The sequence below is a fragment of the Simochromis diagramma genome, unplaced genomic scaffold (assembly GCF_900408965.1).
Source record: "Simochromis diagramma unplaced genomic scaffold, fSimDia1.1 OVJJ01000274.1, whole genome shotgun sequence".
Classification (NCBI taxonomy): Eukaryota; Metazoa; Chordata; class Actinopteri; order Cichliformes; family Cichlidae; genus Simochromis; species Simochromis diagramma.
Window position 1 is genome coordinate 140,458 of NW_024387386.1, and position 27,657 is coordinate 168,114.

The 27,657-nt window shown below is 43.2% G+C and overlaps 1 protein-coding gene and 2 pseudogenes across 1 annotated transcript; 2 read left to right on the top strand and 1 right to left on the bottom strand.

Annotated features, from left to right (window-relative positions):
- Positions 1-4,432: 4,432 nt before the first annotated feature.
- cnpy4 (canopy FGF signaling regulator 4) lies at positions 4,433-6,896 on the bottom strand. The gene is made up of 6 exons (XM_040009811.1): positions 6,720-6,896; positions 6,502-6,628; positions 6,263-6,359; positions 6,030-6,152; positions 5,675-5,792; positions 4,433-4,956 (listed from the first exon to the last, which is right to left on the bottom strand). The coding sequence occupies exons 1-6, from the start codon at positions 6,802-6,804 to the stop codon at positions 4,841-4,843; spliced, it is 666 nt and encodes a 221-aa protein (XP_039865745.1). The 5' UTR covers positions 6,805-6,896; the 3' UTR covers positions 4,433-4,840.
- A 17-nt stretch (positions 6,897-6,913) lies between these two features.
- Positions 6,914-27,657, top strand: part of LOC120720175 — a 29,347-nt pseudogene continuing 8,603 nt past the window's right edge.
- On the top strand, positions 14,515-27,156 carry LOC120720178 (annotated as a pseudogene).

The following is a 27,657-nucleotide window of genomic DNA, read 5'->3' on the forward strand; positions in this document are numbered from 1 at the left end:
TGATGGAAAAGGAAAGGTACAAGCTGAATCTGGAAGAGTTTGTTCTGAACTTGGGGCAGGAAACAAGATCTGGAGCTGCTCAGCTGGGAGTCTGTGAAACATCTGCAAAGAACAGACAAAACCTTTATCAGATTTACCTTCTGCCCTCAGCTTTTATTAGCATTTTGGAATAATGGGATGCAGGAACTGGAAAGCAATGTGTTCAAAGGAAGTTGCTTTCATTTGTGAGAATTAAGTGGAGGAACTACTGTGGACATTAAAGACTCACCCCTGGTGGTCTATGGTGGGATATCTGGGGTAAGAATTCACATCAGGGTCAGAGTGGCCACACAGCTGCTCGCGTACAGCTCTGAGAGGAAGAGGATGATGATCTACAGAGGCCTCAATGTTGACTGCTTCAGCCAAGAAGTAAACAGATGTCTGTCGCTCACTGTTCCAATCATCTGATGAGGGATGAGCTGCAGATTTAATCAGCTTTCAACTTTTAGAACAAAAACATGTTTCCTTGAATGTCTACATGAAGAGAAAATCTGTTTCTATTGCATTGTTTTATTTATAGCTCGGATTTCAAATCAGAATTTAAGGAACAGTTATATCAAGTAATAAAGGTCAAAAGTCGTTCTTTATGGAGGACCCAGCATGCCAAAATTACAAACAAATAAATAAGAAGGAATAAAGGGAATATTCATAAAATGTTATAAACAGATATTTCAATGCGCTCCTACATTTGTTTATTTTTGTGCTAATGCTCCGATGTACATTCACCAGCCACTTTATTAGGTACACCTTGCCATTATTCATCTGGACCTCTTTTACTTTCAGATCTGTTCAGCTTTTTGTTTCATTCAGAGAATGTAACAAAATAGCTAGACACAAAAACATTTTGTGTTTAAGACTTCTCTTCCAGTCTAACTGTTTACATTGAAAAATGATTTTGTTTTAGCTCAGAGAAGTCATATTTTTCTTGTCTTGATGCTCCAAATGTTTTCAGTTGGTGAAAGGTCTGGACTGGAGGCAGGCCAGTTCAACACCTGCACTCTGCTACTATGAAGCCATGCTGTTGTGATAGACACGCTATGCAGTTTATCAATGTCTGGCTGAAATATGCAAAGCCTTCCCTGACAAATGACATCTGGGTGGGAGCACATGTTGCACGGAAAGGTGTATATATTTTTCAGCATTGATGGTGATTTTCCAGATGTGCTAGCTGCCATCTCTATAAGCACAAATGAACCGCACCTTTATACCATCAGAGATTAAGGTTTTTGAGTGCTGATGACAAGCTCCTTTTTATTCCAGGCCGTGGTGTTTGTGTTTTCCAAAAATAATTTAAAATCTTGATTCTTCTGACCACAGAACAGTTTTCCATTTTGACTCAGTGCGTTTTAAATGAGCTTTGACCCAGAAAACACAGCACTGTTTCTGGATTGTCTAAGGAGCTTGGAAAGAAAAGCGTCTGGACTTGTTTAAGTTACTTGAAGATGTTTCACCTCTCATCCGAGAAGCTTCTTCAGTTCTAAGGTCAAATGGTGGAGAGTCCCAGATATAAACCTAGTGGGAATATCCCCCCACAGAGGGACAAAAGGACCCCCTGATGATCCTCTAATCGCCTGAGCCAAGGTGTGAAACTGGGTGTGGGTCCCAATCAGCCAGAGTTTCGGGTGAGTTCATTGTGAAACCTGGCCCCACCTTATCATGCGAATTCCTGAGATCAGATGGCCCAGGATGTGAGTGGGTGTTAAGGCGTCTGGGAAGGGATCTCAAAACTGAATTATAGATGGCAGAGAGTTGGTGTCGTAAACCCCCGCCTGTGTTCAAAGATGGTCGCTCACAGTGGACATAGATGGCTTCTTTCACTCCTCTTTCAAACCATCTGTCCTCTCTGTCCAAAATGTGAACATTGGCATCCTCGAAAGAGTGACCTTTATCCTTAAGATGCAGATGGACAGCTGAGTCTTGTCCTGTGGAGGTGGCTCTTCTGTGTTGTGCCATGCACTTGTGAAGTGGCTATTATCTTATCCTCTTATCCTTTCACTTAGAAGCTGATTTTGTGCTCTCTGTAGAATCAGAACTCCCACTGGGTTTAAATCTGGGACTCTCCACCATTTGACCTTAGAACTGAAGAAGCTTCTCGGATGAGAGGTGAAACGTCTTCAAGCAACTTAAACTAGTCCAGACGCTTTTCTTTCCAAGCTCCTTAGACTACGATGACCTGGGTGACTGAGAATCTTCACAGACATATTTCTGGATTGTGTTCACTTATGGCTTATTCTTTGCATTATAGCGCTTTAACCTGCCTTTGTGGATGATGCTGTCAACTATGTTCACACACAATGATTTCTATAAGCATTTCTGAGTCCATGACAGAATCATACCTGTTTTTAATGCCATGGTGTCAAATGGACATTTTACTCATCAGTCCAGTTTTTGGAATTTGGGTTATATCGTCAGTTTTTAATGGATCAGCGACACAATAAAAGCTCTTAAGACTTTTATGTTTGTGTAAATTATCATTTCTGTTCACACTGGACAGAAACAGTGTGAACAGTGCCACCAGGTGAGGCGGGAGCAAGTTGATAAAAAGCACAACACTCTCAGCACTATCAAGAGAACCCACTAGGTGGCAGCATTAAGCAGCTACATTCAGGCTTTGTGAGGTTTTGTTGAGCCCTCAAGAGCTGAAGTTGGACAACAGCGCAGCTTTGTGTGAACCACAACTGTTCTCACACAGTCAGCAGAAATTGTGGTAGTCTCCATTCTCAGACACCTTGGCAGTGTAGTGATCCTGCAGGTGAGCCAGTGTGCAAGAAAGCAGTTTTTATTAGAATCTTAATGCTGTCCTCATAACATTTCACCACAGAGACCTGGATCTTGTTTCATTTATCTGCAGTTATAACTTCAACCGGATCTCCAAAGTGGGAGTTTGGCCTGTTTGCCTGCCAGCTGTGTGAGGAAGAGAGGGCAGCTTTGATAAGTGTAACACTTAACAGTTATATCTCCTGGGTCTAGGTGCGGTTTCCCCCTCTGGGGACGAGGGAACCTGAACCTGGGGTGTAAAGTATGTTTGGGGAGTATGATTGTGTGTTCAGTGTCCATTTGTGTCTGTCTTCAAGTTGGACTGAGTGCTGAGTATTTTTATATGCGCGCATGAGGGTGGAAATGCACATCTGTGTATATATATGTCAGGTCGGGTCTTAGACTCCACCTCTTTGGGAACATCTCAGGCCCTCCAAAATATGGAGGCCTATCTCCCCTCACCACACTCCCAGCTGGTGGCTGATGCCCTCAGGCGTTGTTGGTTCTTGGTGTCCGGGGCTGGGCGCGCAGGTATGTTCTGGCTCACTCCCGGTGGCTGCTTGGTGGGGCCTGGCGGCCGTAGCTCAGTCTGGCCTCTTCTATGGGGTGGGGGGCCCTCGGCTCGGTTCACTCTTCCAGCCCCCTCTGGCTTCTGCTCTGAGGCTGCTGGGTGACCCCTGCTCTGGGGCTCTCCTCAGCTCTTCCCAGGAGGGTGGCACGGATGCCCCTCGCACTCTGGGGCCTTTGGATGTCTGGGTCCTGGATCTTCTCCATGCATGCTTCATGCCCTGGAGGACAGGGCTATGGCTCCCTACACCGTCTTGCAGATCGTTACATGGAGAAACCTTTTAATTAAAGTGCGCTCATCCACACAGGTGTACACACAAGTGTTCCCTATTCATAGACAAACCACACCTTTCTTGGTTGCTACCTCAAAGAACATTGTGCGCTGTCGGTCCTGAGTGCTGCACAACAACATTCAATGTTATCGCATTAATGTCAACTTTAATGCGATGGTGTTGTGTTTATTATGCTGCTCTTTTTTGCTTGTTTTCTCTCTTCCCCCCCCCCCCAAAACAGGTGAATTTTCATCCATCCATCCATCCATCCATTCGCGTCCGCTTATCCTTTTCAGGGTTGCTGGAGCCTATCCCAGCTGTCATAGGGCAAGAGGCGGGGTACACCCTGGACAGGTCGCCAGTCTGTCGCAGGGCCAACACACAGAGACAGACAACCATTTGCACTCACATTCACACCTATGGGCAATTTGGATTAACCAATTAACCTATCCCTACTAAGTGCATGTCTTTGGACAGTGGGAGGAAGCCGGAGTACCCGGAGAGAACCCACACAAACACGGGGAGAACATGCAAACTCCACACAGAAAGACCCCGGCCTGATGGTGGAATTGAACTCAGGACCTTCTTGCTGTGCGGCAACAGTGCTAACCACCGTGCTGCCACGGTGAATTTTCAACAGGAGATTTTTCTTCTCTTTAAATAACCTTTCTCACTGTTTAAAAAAAAAAAAAAAAAACAAAAAAAAAAAAAAACTTAACAGTTATCTAGTCAGATCATACAGAAACGAGATGAAATAAACAAAGATGTGTATTTCATGAGTGACTTTTGTACAGAGGCACTGTAAAAGTAGTATTTTATTAAACATGAAAAAAAAAACTGTACATACTGCACTTCAAGTCTGCAATTAGGGATACAACAATACTGATATATACCATGACTGTGGCAAAGGGAGAAGTCACATGATGATCTAACATTCAAATATTAAAGATAAAGATTTAAAACCTCACAGGGAGCGCTGTAACAGTTTAGAAAGGCCACACATACAAAATAATGGAAGACGTTTAGGGTTAAATCCTATAAAGTGTCATGTTGCACGTGTTCATCGTAAAGCTATATATCTAAGTGTAACTTTTACTGAATATTTGAAACCCTCTCAAACGATTTCAGCTTCTGTCCACCAGTTTGCAGTTAGAAAAACCTGTAACTGAGGTGTAGTGTTGTCTTCTTTGTTCCCCTCGTCTTCTTCAAAGCTCCCCGGCATCATGAATCTTTCCCTCTTCTACCTCCTCCTCCACACTTGTCTCCTCCTCAGCTCCTTCTTTGTCCCCCATGTCTCCTTTCCACACCTCCTTTAGACATTCTGAGGGAAGGAGAGAAAGAAAACAAAGGGCTGTGTGGTTTCAGTTCACATTTCAGTCACTTTACATGCAAACATAAACATTCTCCTGATAGCTGTGGTTAAAAATAAATAAATAAAAATAATAAATGCAAAGCATCATCCATGCTTACAGTTGGAGGACTTTGTGCAAGCATGTCTGAGTAAATCTCTCACTCTTTGTAGCCAAATATCTACAAATGGACACAAACACTAACAAATGGCCAAACCGCAGGGCGAGCAGCAGTAGGACTCCCTTACAGAAAAGGGCAGACATCAGTGATAACAGGATTAGCAATAATTCAGTGAGACACAGCATCAAAGATGAGTTTGGGTGCAGGTGGTTTGCAAAGTGGCTTGCAGGTAACCAAATGAAAACAGAATTGGCTCTTTGCATGTACTCACACCACAGTTCCAGTTTATCCTAGAATCTGACATCCTCTCTTTTGCTCACATACACACTTTAAAAATGTTGTATTGTATAAATTTTGTGATTTGACTTCAGGGCCTGTTTGAATTAACCCTGGGCTCGATTCAATTTACAAAACAGAGGAAATGAGAAGTTCTTATTTTCTCTGTTGCTTTTCCTGGTATATGAATGTAATCATTTTGGCAGGGTGTTTACATTCTCAACAAAGTGCGACTTAAAATATAAATATCATCTGCCAACCAGTAACTTGTTTTGGCACCATGCATCTCCCACCTTGCTCTGATGTCTCGAGGACGTGGTTCTCACAGAGGAAATTCTCCAGCCTCTGGTCCTGATGATGGAAGTACCAGTTCTCCACCACATCCTCATACTGCTCCAGCATCGTCTCACACTAACACACACCAAGTAATTAATATCAATTAATTTAAGTGTACACTACATTAAACACATTTCCTCTTGGTTTCCATAGCAGCACCTGCATAATGCCCACCACAATATAGTGTAATATGACGAAATGATTACATATAGTGTCATCAAATAACTTATGCACTTTACAAAATGTGGAGCAAAACGTGCATTTAAAAACACACACACACACACACACACACACACACACACACACACCTACCTGTTTTTTCATGTCTGTCACCTCCACAGAGGGCTCGTCCCACAGCTCGTACGGCATCCCCAAGTCCACTTGAACCCCTTTGTGTACCAGATTCTTCAGGGTCGTCATGGTCTGACTGGAGCCCTGCAGACACACAAACGAGCTAAATGTCAGTCTGACACACAAACTGAAGCAATATGGACCACGTGACCAACTTTTTAATGCACAAGTATTAAAAAAAACTGTTAGATTACCTTAGCATATCTCAGGCTGCCAGGCCTCTCTGCATGAACATTATACTCCAGGATGCGCTCGCATATGTTGTCTACAGCCTCAGTCAGCCGAGTTTCCCTGCATTCAAACACACGGGGTTAACTACTGGTCTCACAGTCAGACACAGGTCACAGCCTGCAGTACAGCTCAAACATGCCACAAAGAAATCCCATAAAAAAAGCTTCAAATAAGTTGCATGTCCTCATTCAGAGATACCTACGAGGTGTTGTATTTGATCTTTTTCCTTCTTTTGCCGGTGCCCAACACTTCTCCGACCTCCAAGACTTCACGGGAGCGAGCGGTTTTCTCCAGAGCGTCCTGCAGCTCGACTGTCAGAAACTTACACACTGACCGAGATCAGAAGTCACACGTTAACAAGAAGTTTGGTAACTGTGGGCAGGTCCAAGAATAGCTGCTGGTGCTAGTTTCTGCTCCTACCTTCGCATTTATTCGGCAGCCTCTCGTTTTCTTCCGCCGAAATAAAGCCGCAGAGCCAAAACAAAGACACAACGGCAAATTTCATTGCAACGGTTCGCTTTAAAACCTGCGGGAAAAGTCGAACTACCACGAGTTTAAAGGCACAGGAGCCACATCGGCGTATTTGACGGCGAATTTAAACTGCGCGTGCGTAGTGCGTCATAACAGACGTAACTAGTCGATGCATGATGCTGCGATGTCAGGGAAGATAGTCTATCCACAAACGTTAAAGAGCTCAGTTTTGAGTTCAGTTCTTTACTAATAAATGTATAAGCTCTTAGAATCAACGTCACTTATTATTCTTTTAATAACTTTAATTTAATGTATTTATTTTTTAACATTAGTGTATTTATTAGTATTTTTTTAAAATGGGCCTCACTCCTAAAAACAGAAAAGTGGTGGCTCTGAAGGAAAAACGGGTTCCAAACCACTTCCAGCAACATGTGGCTAATAAAGTGGACAGTAACTGTATATAGAAATGGCAGAAATATTTACAATATAATGCACATAGATATATTAACATGAAATAAAAGGATTATGCATATTGTCTCTAAACATATTATTTAAATAAAATGATCATAACCATGTAGACACATGATTAACAATCATATCCAAAAAGTGAAATATGTGAAAATGAATTTATGTTTTTATGTGACATAAAGAATTTTTTAAGTCAAAACAATTGAATGAAACTACTGAAGTTTCAGTATGTTGCCAGGTCGCATGGATGTTATACATCATCAGCAAGTGTATTTCTAAAAATATAGAGTTTAACAAGTGGATGCAGTATTTCATATTGTGTACAGTAGTGTACACAATATGAAATCTAGATAGACAATTACACAGATGGTCAGACTATACAGAAGAATAATTTAAGCACAATCTGTTCTTTGTTTTTTGTTTTTTAATATATCAGTAGCTTGTCAGTTTTCACTCTGCTCCTCAATGTGTTCCTTAAAAAGCTGCTGCTGCTGCTGCAGGGTGTTATTATTGTATATGAATGGGGGATTATTGGCCTGGTGTTCAGCAGTGAAGTAGTTAACATAGGAGCGCTAGTCTCTTGGTTTCTCAGGTGTCAGGAGCAGCACACTCGACAGCAACAGATCAACAGATACTCCAGCAGACTGTGAGGGAGAAGATAGAGAGGAGAAGAAAGAGGAGAAGAGACTACACAGATAAGACAGAAAAAGAGAAGCGAGGGAGTCACAGGCCATGTTCAAGTGAGAAGAGAAAAGAGAAGATATGAGACTCGAGGAGAAGAGGACAGAATGTGCACAGTCACCAAACAGAAAAGCTGAGGCAGCAGTAAGTGATATGAGCGCAGATATACAAACACACAACCTTAGGAAACACATTTGTTGATGTTCTTCAGATGATGTCAGAGGATAAACTGTTCGTCTTGAATGTCTGAACCTTGAGTCACTGCAGTAACTGTGTGAGGATTTCCAAGTCTCTAATTGTGTTATTACACCTGGTGTGGCGGCTGTCTGTCTATTGTCTGAGTGAAGGGAGATAAAGTTACACACACACACACACATACGCTCATGCATCAGCTCTAAAAACTGCACACACAGTCATGGTGTGAGGAGTTGTGTTTCACGTTCAATTTTTTTTCATCCAGGTCCAATGGCACAAATATGACACCGAGTTAATTACCTGGTGGAGATGTAGCAAACACTCCTGACACATTCAGAGGAAGGGACAACATTAACTGCTGCTGACTCTGGGATAAGGAAGAGGAAAAAGTGGACACATGTTGGCTGTTTTTGTTGTTGTTTTTGGGTTTTTTTAATTATCCTCAAAAAATGAGGATGACTAAATGACTAAGGGAATCCACTGACGGGGCTCAGCACAAAGGTCCATCTTAGGAAGCAAGTGGATAAACTTCCAGACTTGAAGGTAAAATATATGTTTATAGAGCCAAGGCAACAATGTAGGTCTACTTTTCAAATTTACTAAATGACAATATTAAGAATTGTAATTTAATAAAACTTAAAGTCGATGCACTATGAACACTAAAAAGTGAGTACTGGAGCAGGTGATCTGCCAAACTAACGCACCAACCAAGCAAACTATTGTAGGAAAAATCATTTATTAAGCAATTAAAGTCTCATGAAGTCCAAAAAACTAGCAGACCCTAAAGTTGGAGTTTTTATTGGGAATTTTTAAGGAAAGAGAAAATTATATACGTTTGTAAATTTATCTTAAATACTTTGTGTTGAATGACTAGTGATATCTCGTTATTATCTTAGTTGATTACCTAAAGTGAGCTTATACATAAAACACTATAAACAGAGGATCTGATCAGCAACTATGATTTTTATTAACCTAAGATTGTTTTAAACTATATGAAAAATTTGAAATTAAAAATGGATTGCAAAAGTTACTACAAATCTGGCTTTGAACCCTTTTCAGTTTATTAATCATTCCTGAATGATTAATTATTCAAATACAAGAACTTTGATTTGATGCTCACTGGGATCAATTGATGATTTGTTTTGTGTGTGTTAGGATACTTTTTATAAAGTGTTGCATAAATGAAAAAGGGTCATTTTAGTCGATTACTAGGTGGTTGCCAGGCAACGTAATGACACGTTAATATCGGAAAAATATAAAAACATTCATTGGCATAAGATGTATTTTTGTGCCAGATAGGGTTGGAGTTCACAATCAGTGAAACAAATAAACACACAGCAAGACAAAGATTTCATTCACTATAATAAAATTAATTATTCCTCGTAGTGAATTTGGTTTTCAGTATAACAAAAATAGACTCAGATCAGGCTCATCCAAAATAACAACCATCTGTTTAAAGAGTCAAAGTACTGCACAACAACAAAGCAAACATGTAGCACCTGCAGATAAATTCATAGAAATGTTACTAAAAGTACTCAGTCTATTGGTGAGAGAAGGCAACGTCACCAATATCAGCATCTAATCCAAAAGCATCAAGGAAAAGACATTCATCAATTCCTGCAGCTTGATGTCGTAAAAATGTGTGTTTATAGATTTTCCTTCTCATTTGGTACGTCTGTGAAAAGATCGTATGAGAAAAAAAGCCATAAAATAGACTTCACCAAAAAGTGATAACACTGACCTCCTGGCACACTCTCTCTGGCACTGAATCATTCTGCTACACAAACAGTTAAAGATCAACTATGCTCATACTGCTGACTCCTGCCTGAGTTCATATCACTGATGACTAAAACAGTGCCGTTACTTTACTGCTGTCCTCACCCTGTGGCCCCAAAATACACACTGACCCCACAGAACACCCCCAGCTACCTCTGCCATGAGCTACATACCCCTTTAGATTCAGTTCAATTAGTTCAATGTTATGTAGCCTGCATATTAATACTTACACAGTAGTTACTGTGTGCTTACTCAGTACTTGGATGTTATACTTGCATCATCAGGGCTTTCAACAAAAACTTAAAACATGCTCCATTAGGTGGTTTTATGTACATTTTAAATTAATACACTTTGTGAATTTCAATGAACTTTTATCAATAAGTTAAACGATGACAGTGTTTGCAATTTTACTTTGACATTTTGGTTAAGTGGGAATTATATGAACTGTGGGGTTCACCTTAATGGGACTGCACAGAAAAGTCTCTAGGCAGGTTGCAGCCGGTCAGTGTGATGTGATACTATTTGTAATGTTTAGTTGGGCAAAACAAATAATAATATTAAGTGAAGTAGTGTGAAAGATCTCAACTGTCATTGAAACAGCAAAGTCATTGGCATCTATCAGTCTGGAAGGTATTACAAAGCCATTTCTAAGGCTTTGAGTCTCCGGTGACCCACGGTGAGAGCCATCATCCAAAAAGGAAGAAAACTTGGAACAGTGTGAACCTTCCCAGGAGGGGCCGGCCTGCCAAAATTAACAGAAGAAGGCATTAACAACTCATCTAGCTCACAAAAGAACCCAGAACAGCATCTAAAGAACTGCTTGTCTCACATTTACCAAAAAACATTTTGATCATCAATTCAATAAAATTTTGTTTATAAAGCACCAAATCACAGCATCAGTTGCCTCAAGGTACTTTATATTGTAAAAATCCTACAATAATACAAAGGAAACAGAGTAAACCCCAACAACCATATGATTCTCCAGTGAGCATGCTGCGAGCGTATCACCACACTACTTTAGCAGTGCATAGCTCCAGTTCCTTACAGTATGTTCTCTGACCCTCTCTCCCCTTTCTCATCTGCTTTCCACCTTCCTTTAAGGCCTCTGAGGCCCAACCAGGATGCCAGAACGAGTGTATGACTTCCAGGGCCAGAGTTTTCACAAGCTGCGGCGGGCCTGCCTCCGTCGAGGAGCGCTCTTCAAGGATCCTCTATTCCCCGCCACAGACCAGTCCCTCTTTTACAAGAGACAGCCTCCACCGGGTCTGACCTGGAAGAGGCCGAGGGTGAGTTAGACGTGGAGTGTAAAATTGAAATTCTTTTGTTTTTTAACTTGAAATACATCTCCACTCCTCCCACATCTAAACCGAGTTGCTGCCTCCACATGTTGCATTTCAGCAGATTGGGTTAATTAAAGCACTTTCTCTTAAAGGACAGGCGTCATGTCAGCTGGTGAAACCTTAGCCCTCAGGGAGCAAGTTGATGACGGACCGCTGTGTTAGTGGGATTGTGGGTGTGTACAGTTGAGTATAGAAAAAGCACAAGCCGATGTAAATAGCATGGGTGTTTTTAGCACACTGTTGTGATGGGTACAGCTGTCTAAGTATAGGTTTTTAATGTGGCCACAGAGAGCTAAGGGTGTGGTAATACACTTGAATTAAACCAGTGAAATGTTAAGGTGAATCGAGGTTGAAGGGATTGTTGTTTGGTGTGGATATTTATCAGAAATTTGATGGTCCAGTAACTTTATGATTACAGAGTTTTATACCCGTCTGACGTGTCTTAATTTTCAGGACACTGATCCTCACTGTGCTGTGCTGAGGAAAATCGGTTTAATCCAAACAGTGAAACATGTGAAAGGATCAGAAAGCCCCGGGTATTTCCCATCGGGGTCATTAGTTCAAGGAGTTCATTCAAAGCCAGGCTTTTAGTGCTCTTAATGTGAAACCCTGCTGACGATTAATTTGTTGACTCAGAGCTGGAGAGAAAGGGTTAAAGGTGTTGCGGTCCTAATGCACTACTCAGGTATTTTAAGTGTGTATCAACACAGATGATAGGGTGTCACCTGTTGCTTCACCCTGCTGGCACACAAACACAAACACACCCTAACTTCCCATTTGCTATCAAAACTATCCAGTTCATAATTTCAGTGGTCTTAGCTGAAGCTTGTTACGAACATGATAGCGTCGTAAAGAAGGTTTATATAGCGTTACAACTGAAGAAGTTATGGCCACCCAGAGCGTATCTTTCTGCGTGTGTGTGAGTGCAGCGACACTTTTACAGTTACCTGACCCTGTCCAAAGTGAGAGCAGAAGGTCTACACACACATTATCTGTCTCCTCAGCAGTGCTTTGACACCCTGACTGAATCAGCCCGCAAGCCCCATAAAACTGTGACGATACGAGCTGCTGAAGTCATTAATGGCAGTGCTTGCTCCACTTAACTGTGTCGTTTAAAGCTGCTTCATGAAACAACCTGCTTTTAGAGATGAACTCACCAATAATAATGAACGCCGACCTTCCTTTAAGCTCTAGATTTAGGTTCAAGCCTCCTGCTATCATCACAGGATCTCAGATCCCAGGTGGACACAGATGCCATTCACCCCATTAGCTGTCACGTAGTGATGAACAATCCCTGTATTTCCCTAGAAATGTGCAGGTAGGAGCTCATTGACTCCTTGATGCACAAATAAGAAATGAACCTGCTGTTGCTGATAAGGTGGAAAAACTGTGGTCCAAACTTAGGATGTGAAAGTGACGACCAGAAACTGTGGTCACTTGAAGTTAGCTTCAAGCGGGAAGAAAAACTCCCTTTTCACAGGAAGAAATCTCAAGCAGAACCGGGCTCAGGGAGGGTTGGCTGTCTGCTGTGACTGGTTGGAGTGAGAGGAGGAAGACAGGGCAAAGACACACTGTGGATATACAGTCTATTGCTAAAGTGTTACTGTTATCCTGCAGTCTGCCAGGTGATGACTAACTACGTCCCATATTTCTTGTCATAAGTCTGATCTCTCTTCCTCTCCAGGAGATTTGTAAGGACCCCCGTCTGTTTGTCGATGGCATCAGCACTCGTGATTTGCACCAAGGAAGTCTGGGTAACTGCTGGATGGTGGCAGCCATTTCCTGCCTGGCGTCTGAGCCATCACTGTGGAAAAAGGTTTGGTGTGTTTTTCCCCTCACCTTCTTCACAATCATCTTTCCTCTTTCTCCTTATTCTTTACTATCGTCCCTACTCTGCATTCTCTGCATTTCCTCCTAGTTCCTTCCTTGTCTTTCTTCACCCTTCCTCATCCACCTCTCTCCTCTTCCTAGGTCATCCCCGATCATTTGAATCAGGAGTGGAATCCAAAGCGTCCCGACTTGTATGCAGGAATTTTCCATTTCAGGTTCTGGCGTCTCGGTCGCTGGATGGATGTTGTTGTAGATGATCGCCTGCCTGTCAGCGAGGATGGAGTGCTGCTCTTCTGTCGTTCGGCAACACCACGAGAGTTCTGGAGCGCCCTGCTGGAAAAGGCCTACGCCAAGTGAGCATCAGCAGAAAATGCTGGTTTTGATATTAGATTAGATTAGATAAAACTTTATTAATCCCTCGGGTGGGTTCCTCCGGGAAATTCAGTAGCATTGATGGGACTGCTGTTAATTTTACACTGCTGAACCTACTTCTTGACTGCCACAACCACTGCTTATGGCAATCCTAATGTCTAATGATCCTGAATCAATCACTCAATCCCTCTCTCAACTTTTAGACTTAACGGCTGCTACGAGGCCTTGGAGGGAGGGAACACTGCAGAGGCCCTGATCGACTTCACTGGTGGAGTTTCAGAGCCGCTCAGTCTGGATCGTGAGGCTCTAAGACTGCACAGTGACCAGAGGAGGGCGCTCTTCCAGACTTTAACCAAGGTCCATGAATGTAAATCACTCATCACTTGCTCCATACGGGTAGGGCTTCTGAGTCTTGAACATTTTAAAAACTGTTAAAAAGATTGGTTAAAAAGATTTTACACGTTTCTCAGCCTGCAGAGGGAGAGACCGTGGAGTCAGTGCTGGAGTGTGGGCTCGTGCGAGGACACGCCTACGGGATCACGGCAGTGAGGAAGGTGAGGTTGGGGGAGAAGGTACTGAAGAGAGGCGGGACATCCAGACTCTTTATGGTCCGCATGAGGAACCCGTGGGGGACCACAGATTGGACCGGTGCCTGGAGTCAGAGGTGAGAGGTGATTTTGAAGTCTTTGCACTGGCTTCTGCCACATGTCAGACTGCTGAGAGCATTTTGTAGGAGCTCTGGGGGGAAAAGTCTTTGCTGACTTTAACAGTGTCGCTGTGGTTTGCAGCATTTTATAATGCCACTACTGATATTCTGGAGAGATTCTGACATTTTACAATAGTTTGGGATTTGTTTTACTGGGGTGGAGGGACATCTGCTGTTCACATCATGGAAGTCTGAGAACTGGATCACTAAAGGTTTCTAGAAGCTGAAACACTGCTTTTATTTTTATATCCTTTCCAAGTGTTCTGCTTTTTGTCCTTGTGTGCCCCCTGCAGGTCAGAGCAGTGGCAGCAACTGAGTCGTGCAGAGAGGGACAAGATGGGGCTCATTGTTCGCGATGTCGGGGAGTTTTGGTACTTCTGATTTTTATTATTTGAAGAACAAAAAGTCATGTGGGTTAGCTGGTTTCTGCCTCACTTTTTATTCTTTTCCTTTTCCCTCAGGATGGATTTCGAGGACTTCTGTCAACACTTTACAGACGTGGTGGTGTGCAGACTGGTGGAGAGGACTCTGCTGTGGCCGAGATCTCACTGGAGAGAAGTGAGCTGCTACGGGGAGTGGGTTCTACCTCCCCCCACCCATGGAGCACCTCCACCCACTGTGCTCCAGAGTAACCCTACACTGACTCTGAGTAAGAGCAGCAACGGGCCTGGAGGGACCAAGCAGCGTGGGAACAGAAAGGAGGATCGACTAGGTGAGAGTCAACAGGAAGGAAGGAAAAGAGGAAGAAGCAAGCCTGATGTGAACAAAGTGACAGCAGAAAAGGGTGGTGGGAAGGTGAATGGAGTATGGAAGGTGGAGTTGGATAAGAGGAGCCGGTGTGGTGGATGTATCAATCACAGGGACACCTTCCTGCACAATCCACAGGTAAATATAAGATTGAAACCAGGGTTTGCATCAGCACATGAATGCTAAAAATGACTTTTCATTCTTATTAGTTCATGTTTGAGGTGCGAGCCAAAGAGGAGGAGGTGCTGATCTGTCTGCAGCAGGAGGACAGGAGGATATGGAGGAAAAATGGAAAAGGAGAAAACCTGCCTATTGGCTTTGAGGTGTTGAAGGTGAGCCGGGCCACTGAGCAACCTCACGTTTTTTGAGTCATAAAAAAAATATTTCACTTCTTCCTCATCATCTGCAGGTGGAGGTGAACCGCTGCAGTCGGGTGCAGTGCGTGGTGGAGCAGGCGGCCAGCTCCATCTACATGGATTCCCGGAGTGTGACAGTGAGGTGAACTCTGACTCTGGGACGTTATGTTGTGCTGCCCACCACCTTCCTGCCGGGCGTCACTGGATGCTTCCTGCTTCGCCTCTTCTCCCACTCTCGTATCAGACTCAGGTGAAATGCTGGTCAGGAAAGAAGGGTTAGAAATAGCTTTGAACGTTCTGATATTTGTAGATACTGAAAAGGTACGGAGGACCAAAGCTGCCCAAAGGTTTCAAAACCAAAAAAGTTTTTTTTTATTGCAGTTTTATTTTTATATTTTCCACAATTTATGTTTCCAGTGTTCTGAATTCTGCGTTTAAATTTCAATTTATTTACCTACTGACTTTCTGCATTTCAATTTATTCTGCAAGTGGCACTTTTACAAGTTCAGCATTTCACATACTGGATGATCCATCCACCCATCCATCCATCTTCATCCGCTTTATCCGAGGCCGGGTCGCGGGGGCAGCAGCCTAAGCAGAGAGGCCCAGACCTCCCTCTCCCAACCCACCTCCTCCAGCTTATCCAGGGGAACACCAAGGCGTTCCCAGGCCAGCCGAGAGATATAATCTCTCCAGCGTGTCCTGGGTCTGCCCCGGGGCCTCCTCCCGGTGGGACATGCCTGGAACACCTCACCCAGGAGGCGCCCAGGAGGCATCCTTGTCAGATGCCCGAACCACCTCAGCTGGCTCCTTTCGATGTGGAGCTGCAGCGGCTCTACTCACCCTATCTCTAAGGGAGAGGCCAGCCACCCTTCGGAGGAAGCTCATTTCTACCGCTTGTATCCGCGATCTCGTTCTTTCGGTCACTACCCACAGCTCTTGGCCATAGGTGAGGGTAGGGACGTAGCTCGACCGGTAAATTGAGAGCTTCGCTTATACACTCAGCTCCCTCTTCACCACGACGGACCAGTGCAGCGTCTGCATCACTGCAACCACAGCCCCAATCCGTCTGTCGATCTCCGGCTCCCTTCTCCCATCACTCGCGAACAAGACCCCGAGATACTTGAACTCCTCCACTTGGGGCAGGAACTTATCCCCGACCCGGAGTGGGCACTCCACCCTTTTCCGGCTGAGAACCATGGCCTCAGATTTGGAGGTACTGATCCTCATTCCCGCTGCTTCACACTCAGCTGCGAACTGTTCCAGTGCGAGCTGGAGGCCCTCACCCGATGAAGCCAACAGAACCACATCATCCGCAAAAAGCAGAGATGAGATTCTGAGGCCACCAAAGTGAAAGCCCAGTGTCCAGTATTCTGCGACCAGGACGAAAACCGCATTGTTCCTCCTGTATCCGAGGTTCGACTAGCGGACGAACTCTTCTTTCCAGCACCCTGGCATAGACTTTCCCAGGGAGGCTGAGGAGTGTGATCCCCCTGTAGTTGGAACACACCCTCCGGTCTCCCTTCTTAAAGATGGGGACCACCACCCCGGTCTGCCAATCCAGGGGTACTGCCCCTGATCTCCACGCAACATTGTAGAGGCGTGTCAACCAGGACAGCCCAACAACGTCCAAAGCCTTCAGGAACTCGGGGCGGACCTCATCAACACCAGGGGCTCTGCCACCAAGGAGTTGTTTAACTGCCTCAGTGACCTCGCCCCCGGAAATTGGCGGGTCATTCCCCTCATCCCCAGACTCTGCTTCCTCCTCAGAAGATGTGTCAGTGGGATTAAGGAGGTCCTCGAAGTATTCCTTCCATCGCCTGACAATTTCCTCAGTCGACGTCCGCAGCGCTCCGCCAGCACTATACACAGTGCAGGTAGTGCACTGCTTTCCCCTCCTGAGACGCCTGACGGTTTGCCAGAATCAATCTCTTCGAGGCAGTCTGAAATTTATTTCCATGGCCTCTCCGAACTCCTCTCACACCCGAGTTTTTGCTTCAGCCACTGCCCGAGCTGCATTCCGCTTGGCCTGTCCATACCTGTCGGCTGCCTCTGGAGTCCCACAGGCTAACCAAGCCCGATAGGACTCCTTCTTTAGCCTGGTGGCTCCCTTCACCTCTGGTGTCCACCATTTGGTTCGGGGATTACCACCACGGCAGGCACCAACCACCTTGTGGCCGCAGCTCAATGCAGCAGCTTCGGCAATGGAGACGCTGAACATGGTCCATTCGGACTCAATGCACACCCTCACTACGCGTTTAGGTGCACCGGGTCTGTCCAGCGTCCTCCCCCGCCACCTGATCCAACTCACCGCCAGGTGGTGATCAGTTGACAGCTCAGCCCCTCTCTTTACCCGAGTGTCCAGAACATATGGTCGCAGGTCTGGTGATACGATTACAAAATTGATCATTGACCTACGGCCTAGAGTGTCCTGGTGCCACGTGCACTTATGGACACTCTTATGTTCGAACAGGGTGTTTGTTATGGCCAAACTGTGATTAGCACAGAAGTCCAATAACAAATCACCGCTCGGGTTCAGATCAGGGAGGCCGTTCCTCCCAATCACGCCCCTCCAGGTCTCGCTGTCATTACCCACGTGAGCATTGAAGTCTCCCAGCAGGACAACAGAGTCACCTTCCAGCGCATCCCCCCCCCGGTTCCAGAGCTCAAGCCATGCGTAGAGGTGAGCCCAACTATATCTAGCCGGTACCTCTCAACCTCACGCACTAACTCAGGCTCCTTCCCCACCAGAGAGGTGACATTCCATGTCCCTATTGCCAGTCTTGGCAGCCGGGGGTCAGTCCGCCAGGGCCTCCTCTCCTGGCCGCCACCCGGCACACAATGCACCCAACCCCTATGGCGCCTCCTGTGGGTGGTGGGCCTGTGGGAGGATGGGCCCATGTCTCCTCTTCGGGCTGTGCCCGGCTGGGCCCCATGGACTAAGGCCCAGCCACCAGACACTCGCCCTCGGGCACCCTCCCCGGGCCTGGCTCCAGGGCGGGGCCCCGGTAACCCTATCCCGGGCAGGGTAAACTGTTCCCTTAATGTTCTCTTCATAAGGGTCTTCTGAATCGCTCTTTGTCTGGTCCCTCACCCAGGACCAATTTGCCATGGGAGACCCTACCAGGGGGCAAAAGCCCCCAGACAACATAGCCCCTTGGGATCCCTGGGACACACAAACCCCTCCACCACGATAAGGTAGCGATTCACGGAGAGGGTGGGATGATTGATCCCAGTAAAAACAGATATTGTTGCTTTTACTCAGGAGATCTTTACAGATGTTCAACTAATTTACATGAAAATTTTAAAATTACTAAAAATAAAATAAAAAATCAAATAGTTAATAATCAGGTGAATAAATACAAAATTAAATAATACAGGAAAGATTTAGGAAGTAACAGAAAAATAAATGTAAATGACATTTTTTAAATTAAGTAATGGAACAGTTTTAATATTTATTTACTCATAAAGTATATTTATTTATTTATTTATTATTTTTGTATTTATAATTCAAATAATTTTCATTTTGGTGGTTTTGTCCTTCCGCGGAACAGAGAAAAAAACAAAAACAAACAAACAGTAAATATGACATAGACATTTTTTTTGATAAATTATAAAAATCAATATGAAACCACTATTAGCATCATAAATTTTATATTATTTCTTACATTTAATTTTTTCCACTTTAACAGAAAAAATCTCTTTTTCCCTTCAATATTCCCAGTCCTCTGCATTTAATTTAGTTATTTCTTTTTTCCATGAAGGGAACTGAGGGAGGACTTACCGTCTCCCTCTGTGCTCCACTGTTTTCTACCTCAGCCCACAGTGGTAACCACAGTTTATCTACACAGGGCGTCAGGACTCCACCCTCCCAAACAAACAGGTGACTGCAAAATGAAAGACTCATATTTGGGCAGACTCTTAATTATTGCACATATCTCCCTTGGTGTTTTCTTTCTTTCTTTCTTTACACCGTGCTGGATTTTGTTCCACAGCCCCCGATGTTTACGCTGTAGTGAGATGTGAGAATGACAACGTCAGGACGCGGGTGTTCAAGGAGAGCGGAAACCCTGAATTCAACCTGAGAACCATCTTCTACAGGAGATACCCCAACACAGACATCTCTGTTGAGGTTTGGCACATTCCTGTTCCCTCTCACGCAGCACACAAACACACAGGGCTAATGGGCTTCTTGTGTATTGACAGATATACAGCAGAGGTCTGCTGTGGGACTCGCTTCTCGGTGAGACTCGACTCCAGACGGCCGAGTCTGAGAGGAGTCGAAGCCTCGTGATGAATCTGCGAGGCGGACGGTCTCGTTCAGGGCTCAGAGGTTGCGTCTATCTTGAGACGTCTTCCAGCGTGTGCCTCACAGACTTGTGACAGTCTGGCTGCCCTGGCAAACACTGCCCTCTCAGGTAGAAGCTGATGAGCAAATAAAGCTGTGTGACAAAAGGTGCTGTGGTTTTTTGGGGTTTTTGACCTGTTGTATTTTAAACCACAGTGAGCTGCTTGGTCTCTTGCACTTTGCTGTGGGACTTTAATAATTAGGTTATTAATGTACTGACAGATGCTCTGTGGTGATCTACTGCTCAGTTATGCAGGCACCCACACAGCAGTTCAACAAGAACAGTGGGACTGCTGCCAAAACCAGTTTGTGTTATTTTAAAATATGCATTGTTATGTGTTGTATTTTTATTGATTTGTTATTTATTTTTTGTTTTATTCATTAAAATGGTGATGTTTGGCTCACGTTTGCATTTCTCATAATTAAACTATAAACACTGTGTAAGCCTGTTTTATTTTATTATCACTCAGCAGACCTACTTTCCTTAAATCACTGAAATGGTCAGTCAGCTAAGAGCCATAATCTCTTCAGCATGTTCTGTCTCTTTGCCGGCATCTCCTTGCAGTTCTTTGCATCTTCTTTTTAAAGAATAAACATATAAAATTTAAATCAAAGTTTTAACAGCACTGCACTCCTTTCTTTGTCAGTACATAGTACAGGATGAGTGCATGTAATTAAATAAATGGTGACATCACTGGGAGCCATAAGGGTGAGTCATTTTTAACAGCACTTTTTTCTCATTGGACTCAAGTCTGTCTTGTAGCATTTGTCACAGTTCTGGGTCATTTGGACCCAGCATTTTGAGTTTCTTGCATTTTGGTATTGTTTTCCTGTGCTTTCCTCCTGTCTCCACTTCCCAAATCACTCCGCTGTGTATTTTAGTCCTTTGTCATTCATTGCTTGCTATCGCGTCATACACAATGTCTCCATGCTGTGTTCTCCCTTTGTGTCCTGAGCATTGCCTGGCTCGAGTTTCTTAGTTTCTAGGTTCCAGTTCCCAGTTTAGATTTTAGTTCTGCATTTGAGGTTTTGGTTTGTTCTTGTAATGTTTATTCCTACAAAGAGTTTTTGCAGCAATAAAAGCTGAGCTTTGAGTTTTACTTTCTGTTTCTGAGTTCTGCATTTGGGTCCTTCATCCTGCCCGCCACAGCCCACACCAGGGACTTCTTCAGAACAGACGGCTGTGGTGAGTAGAACAGAATTTTTCCTTACCCCTCCAAAATGTATAACAACTAAGACCGTGACTGAGGACCTCACCTCACAAGACCTAAAAGCTGTTTCTCTCTGCCCAAGGAACAAGAAATCTGATTTTGTTTCTGATTTTGAAAAACCTGAGATTTCTGTTTGTGCCAGTCAGTTGGAGAACATTTGCTACACTGCACAAGGGGCAAAATCACAAACTAACAAGCTAACATTGAGTCTGAACCAATACTAACTATGGACTATTGTATGATTAACGCAGAGACTGTTTTTCCTGTTTTTGGACCCATGCGTGAGGAAGACTGTTATTCTCCCATTTTCACTAAATCTGTAAATTTTAAGTCAGTATATTCTGAGGTAGAGTTATTTGTTTCTGAGCCTGTTAACCTTGAGTCTGTAAATCCTCAGTGAACTAAAGGTAATTGTTTTACTGCTAAGATAACTGCAGAGGCGTTAACAACTGGTTCTTCTGTCTGAGACAGACAGAAGTCCCCATTCACAGGACTTTACTGACTGTTACAATGTTGCTCCTGCTGAGCCCAGAGTTCTAATGACCAGGAATGTTAACTCTAAGACTGTGAATGTAAAGGGCTGTTTTTCAATTGCTCATTCTCAGCAGAGAAACAAATTACAAAGAGCATTTCTGTGTCCCAAGAAGGAGGAGACTGTCACTCTCTCCAGGGCTTCCCCAGAGGCTGAGTTTCAGACCTCAGCAGACTCTGGGCCCCTGGAGGATATGGAGCTAGTACAGTTGGTTCAGCCACAACCATCATCGGCTTAGAGCTCAGCTGAACTCTCTCAGCCGCCTTCAGCTGTGTCACCTGAAAGCTCTACCAGGCCATTTCAGCTGTCTGCAGCAGCTCACCCAGCCTCCAATAAACTTTGTCTCGCTGCAGCGCTGTGGTGAAGTGTCCAGAGCTGGCTGGGTGTTCCACGTAGCCTCAGCTAGCTTCGTCTCAGCCAGGGGCCTCCATACCTGCTGGCCCTGTGTCTGTTTCCCACTGGGGGCTCCGGTGAGCCGCGCCAGCACTCAGTGGCTTGCATGCCACCGTCTGTTTCCGCTGGAGGATCTGAGGGGTCACACCAGCTGTCTGTCTCAGCTAGTCGCCTCCACTGTTTTGCGGTCGGCCTCCTGAGATCCTCTGTCACTGTTGGCTCAATGGGCTGCCTCCTGAACTGTTTTCCAGGCTCCTGGGCTGTCAACCTTCTGGGTCAGCCACCCAAATTGGGTTGTTTGGGACACTGTTTTTGGACTTTTTTGTTTTGACTTTTGGTGCTCCTGTTTTGCTTTTCCCGTGTACGGTGCGACAGAAAGCAGTGAATGACAATGTCTCTGTGCTGTGTATTCTCCCTCCGTGTCCTGAGCATTGGTTGGCTTGAGTCTTTGAGTTTCTAGGTTCCAGTTCCCAGTTTAGGTTTTAGTTCTGCATTTGAGGTTTTTGTAATGTTTATTCCTACGAAGAGTTTTTATAGCAATAAAGGCCGAGCTTTGAGTTTTACTTTACTTTGAGTCCTGGATTTGGGTCCTTCACCCTGCCTGCCTCACAGCACTCACCAAAACCAATTACAGTGCTCACAAAAACCAATGAACAGATACAAGTTTTGCTGGTATTTGAAGAGCCCCAATCTGTTTAAACAGACAGCCCATTTAGCTTTTATCTGCTCTCATTTGACAGCATTTGATTATCAGGTGTGTGGACAGCTGCTATGTGTGAGCTCCTGCTGTCAGAAATGAAGGACCACAAACTACCATGACCATTGTTTCAGCCTTATTTGCATTTTATTTCACTTTGACCAATTTGTTTTAGGTAGCTTTTGGTCAGTCGTTCTTTCTTTCTCAAACATTTTACATCAGTTTAACATATACATGGAAATTACAAAATAACTGAATATTAAAAATATATCTCTGAAAACAGCCAACAGGAATAAAATATTCAGAACCATTTTTCCAAGCTTTTTTTTTTTTTTTTTTTTTTTTTTTAGGTGGGTGTTATAAAAAACACATACGAGTCTAAAATTGCATTAAGTAACTGTTTTTCAGACTGGTGTATTTAAGTATTTATATCTTTCAAATTCATAAATTCAATACTTTTTTCACTCAAACTAAGTTTCAACAAAAAGTTTGTAGTAAAAGTAAAAGTTCTTGAATATTTAGGACTCATTATTGGGTTATATTTGTAAATTAGTTCATGAGTAGGCCTACGTTACTTTTAATTTACACATTAATCATACACATTTATTTGTACAGTAGTGTATTTTGAGCAGTGCAACATCAACAGCAATCAACTCACAGCATACTTTCCTTCACAGTGAAAACTGCCCCCTTGTGGTGACAGCCAAAATACTGCATCTCCTTTAAACAACAATAACAAATAACAACATACTTACAACTTAGTACACACGATAAATATCTCAACACCCCCTCTTGTACTCAGGTTGCTGGAATCTAAAGAATATTGTCCTGTAAACTACCATACAGATGTGGACTCACCAAACATGATGTCTGCAAACTTTCCAAGTTTTAGCTTAGACACAGGTTTGGTCATAACATCTGCAACCATTTCTTCAGTAGTGCAATATAACAGGCACATTTTCCTCCATTTACAATGGGCCTTACAAAATGATATTTAATGTCCACATCTTTGCACCTCTGATGATTCACAGGTTTTTAGCTATCTATACCTTTCAAAAGCTGCCCTAAATATATAAACTCTTGTATTGTAGAAGCCAGAGCCATATATTCTGCTTCACAGGTAGAGAGCGCCACAGTGGGCTGTTTCTTTGTCTTCCATGAAACTAGAGAACTGTTCTTACATAGGTTCACACAGCATTACTGTAGGCTACTAGATCTAAATTTTCATTGTTTCTCCTAAAACACAACTTCTTATCCTTGGACCATCTGAGATATCTTAATACATGCTTCACAGTTACCCATTGTTCCTTTGTTGGTTCATGTTGTGATAACTTGCTTGCCACAAAACTTAGGTCTGGACTGCCTACAGCAGGGGTGGGCAATTCCAGCCTCTACTGGCTGCTGAAGATTGCTTTGCACACCTTCAGTTGGACTTCCAACTCAATTCTTTATCTTCTTCTGCAGGTGAGAAAAATGGAGAGCAGTAACCTTCTGGGACGCATCAGGAACCGTCCAAAACCCCCAGCAACCGCACTAGGTAAAATCTAGCGATTTTAACATCATGAACACTGATGTCATAGCTTCATTTCTGTAAATATCATTTGAAGAAACTGAGTTCAGTGTTTGATTTTTTTGCAGCGATCTTTATCGCAATATTTTGCGTCATGCCCATTGCTCAGATTGCAATTGGTGAGCTCCATACTTACTTACTTGAATGAGTGTTCAAAGGTGTTGAAGTTTTCCAGGCAGCTCTGATTGTACTTTTTGAGTCATCCTCCTTGTGTCCACCAGGGGCAATATACCTTCATGAGTGTCCGCGCCAGCACTACATCCCCATCTATCTGATAGTGTTAGGACTCTCAAGCCTGTTGTACATGTTGCTCTCCTGCTTTCCCTGTGCCAAAGAGCCCGAAGAAGGCACCTTCAACCCTCTGAGCACAATCTACAAAGCCTGGAACTTACTGGAAATGTTCTTTATCTTCTGCTGGTTTATTGCTGGTGAGTTAAAAAGTCAAGGAAGTGACCTGTTTCTGGTTGGCTGCCTGTTAAAATTGTGTAAATACAGTCGTGGACATCAGACAAACCACCGGCATAAATTCACACCGAAGAGATTAAACATTAGCTCTCAGCACCACAAACAGAACAGGACTCCTTCTAGGCAATGTTTACAGTGCGCAGTGTGTTTCTATTATAGACCACATTCGTTTCAGCTGCATGAAGCTCTAAAAGGCCACAAAAAATATGATACTGTGTAAAGTGCTGTCCCTCCTTCATGTGAATCAGATTCATCATATCAGACATTGAGTTTTATGTACCCAGGGTGCAGGATTCCCTGTCTAATCATTAAAAGTTGTGGCTCATTAATACATATTAATAGCACAGCGTGAAAGAAGCTAGCCACAACAAAAACAAGGATGTAAATTAGGACTGTAGTCTTTAGGGTTGAGTGTCTGATTGATCAATATGCTCTCTATTCTCATTAGTCAGAAGATCAATAGTCATTAATCTTGGCAGAGGGAAGAGCAAATCACAATCTGTATATGAATGATGGAGGTAGCTTCCAGTTCTTAAAAGTTTAGTCAAAGCAGAAGTGCCTTAAATCTGCATGTGACTACAGTGACGTGACTACTCTGGTTCTAAAAATAAATAAGATTGTGCAAAAGTCTCTGAGAAAATGCTCCTCAGCTTCCTCATTGTCTCACACTTCCCAATGGCATTGTCGCCCTCTAGTACTAGTATTGCCTGGGTAGGGCCATCCAAACGCCTCACAAGAAGGGATAAAGGAAGGAAGGACAAAAAGAAAAATTTAGTAAAGTTACATTAGAAAGCGATGGTGGTGTAAGACTTGGATTAATTAATGGTTAAAGTAATCTAGAAGGTCTAATAAGATCAAGACAAGACATTATTTTAAAAAAAGGTTATGAATTAAGAATGTTAAAGGTGATCACAGTAGATAAACCTTAACTCATTAAAGACTTAAATCTATCCATAGGCTCTCAGTGTTTGCTGCTTTCTGTCAGAGCCAAAAAATGCAGAAAATGTCTCAGCTCAAGTTTTCAATCATCTCGTTTTGGTCACGACTCTTTTGCTAGCTAACATCACCAGCAGTAGCTGACTGTATCTGTCTTAATTGTGGCTTTTGTGGTAGTGCTGTTATTTAGGTCATGCAGTACAGTGCTTCTGAGTCATGATAAAGTAGGTGAGGTAAACTTGGTTGTGGATAAAATAGCAAATTTCTTGCTAATTAAATATTCCACAAAATAGCTGTTTATTATCAAACTTGAATCCATCAATTAAATACACTTATCTTATCATTATCAGGCTCCAGACCCTTTTTATCCAGATTACACCTTGTCAACAACTGTGCCCATGAGCATAAAGGTATACCGGGGTGAGAATTAATACATGTTGTAACATTAAATTAAATTTAAAAAAAATTTTTTTCATAGGTGATGTATGGATCTACTCTATTTATCAGCCCAACTATGACAAAAACACAACAAACGTGGACCCCTACTGCAACAAGACCCTTTACCTGTTTGCCTTCTGGATAAACACTTTGGTTAATATCTCAGTTGGGTTTATTTTCCTGGGCGTCTTCTTGTTCCTCCTCGGCTTCTGCCTGTATAGGGGTGCCAATCCAGCCGCCGACGTGTAACGACTTTTGGAAATGATGAGGGGACTGGACGCACTCAACGAATATGCTGCCAAGGCAAATATGTTGGAAATGGGTTCCAAAAAATGGCAGGATAAGTGTGTGATGTGTCCGTGCATCTTGTGTTGAAAGATGAGCATTTTCTATACCTCTGCAGCAGCTACTGTTTACAGGAATTTAATTATGCAATCAAGAAGATCACTGATGTTTAAGAATTTGTACGAGAGCTGATTCCAACAGCAAAAATATGTTTTACTTTCTTATTTGTTTCCATATTTGTCCCAGGAAAACACACAGGTCTACATCATAAATGTGAGCAAGGTTTTTCTCACAAGTATTTCAGCTCATCATTAAACTCTTTTAGTGACATTACAGATAAATCTCAGCCACTGACATCGTTTACTGGCATCTTATTTGCCAATAAAAACCCAGCATCGGTCAGTGTCAGTAATTAGCTGATATATCTGTGAATCTGTAGATGTGCTGTTACATGCTGAGCCACAAATTGGCATTATTGAGTGTAAATGATGAAATTAAAAAGTCACTTTGGTTATGGTATCATTTAGGAAATAAATAAATAAGAAATAAATCATGTGTAATGCGGTTTTTCATAATTATAATTCTGTAAAGTGTAGGTTTGTTTTCTGTGGAAACCAACACTTTTTTGTATTTCACTGTTCAAAGTGTAATCACATCATTAAACTCTGTCAGAGGTTTATCGCTGCAAGGATGGATCATGAACCTTGAGATTTGTAATAAAAGTCATGCTGTATTTTGTCATGTTAGGGATAAAAATGAAAGAGAAGAAAGAGTGGGAAGCTTTTATGCGCCGGCTGTGTAGCAACAGGAAATAGTTTCATCTGAAAAGAAGAAATTCTGTACCTACATGCTAAATGATAGTCTGTGCAAGAAAGCATTAGACCGAAGCGCACAATGGATAATACGGTTATTTTCAGTGTATCTGATCTTTAAAATTTGTAATTGGATACTGTCCCAGTACTGAAGCTTACTTTTTTTAAAATATCTGTTTCTGTGAAAGACGGCAATGGTTAAGGGTTAAAGTGTACACCTCTATAACCGACTCTGTTTAATTATTAGTTGTTAATAATCTCTGGCTTGGCTTGCTTCCACAGCATGTCTTTTTCCTGTCTTTCTTCCCTAACCCCAACCGAAAGATGGGAAACCACTGAATAAGAATCGGTGTTACAAAAAAGACACAGTGGAGACTCATGATTTCATCCAGGAAACACCAAGAACCTTAGAGGCTTGCAAAGTGTATGGCTGGGAAGGCCAGTTTTAGTCATGTATTTAGGAGTGGGGGCTCAGTGCAGATAAGAAAACTAATATTTAGGTTTTCAGAAAATAAAAACAGTTGAACAACAGAGAAATCTGTGATAGACTTGAAATCCTCTACAAGGATCCTCCATTCCCCAGTACAGACCAGTCCCTCTTTTACAAGAGACAGCCTCCACCAGGTCTGTCCTGGCAGAGGCCGAGGGTGAGTTAGACGTGGAGTGTAAAATATAAATTTTTTTGTTTTTTAACTTGAAATACATCCCCTCCGTGAATCGCTACCTTAT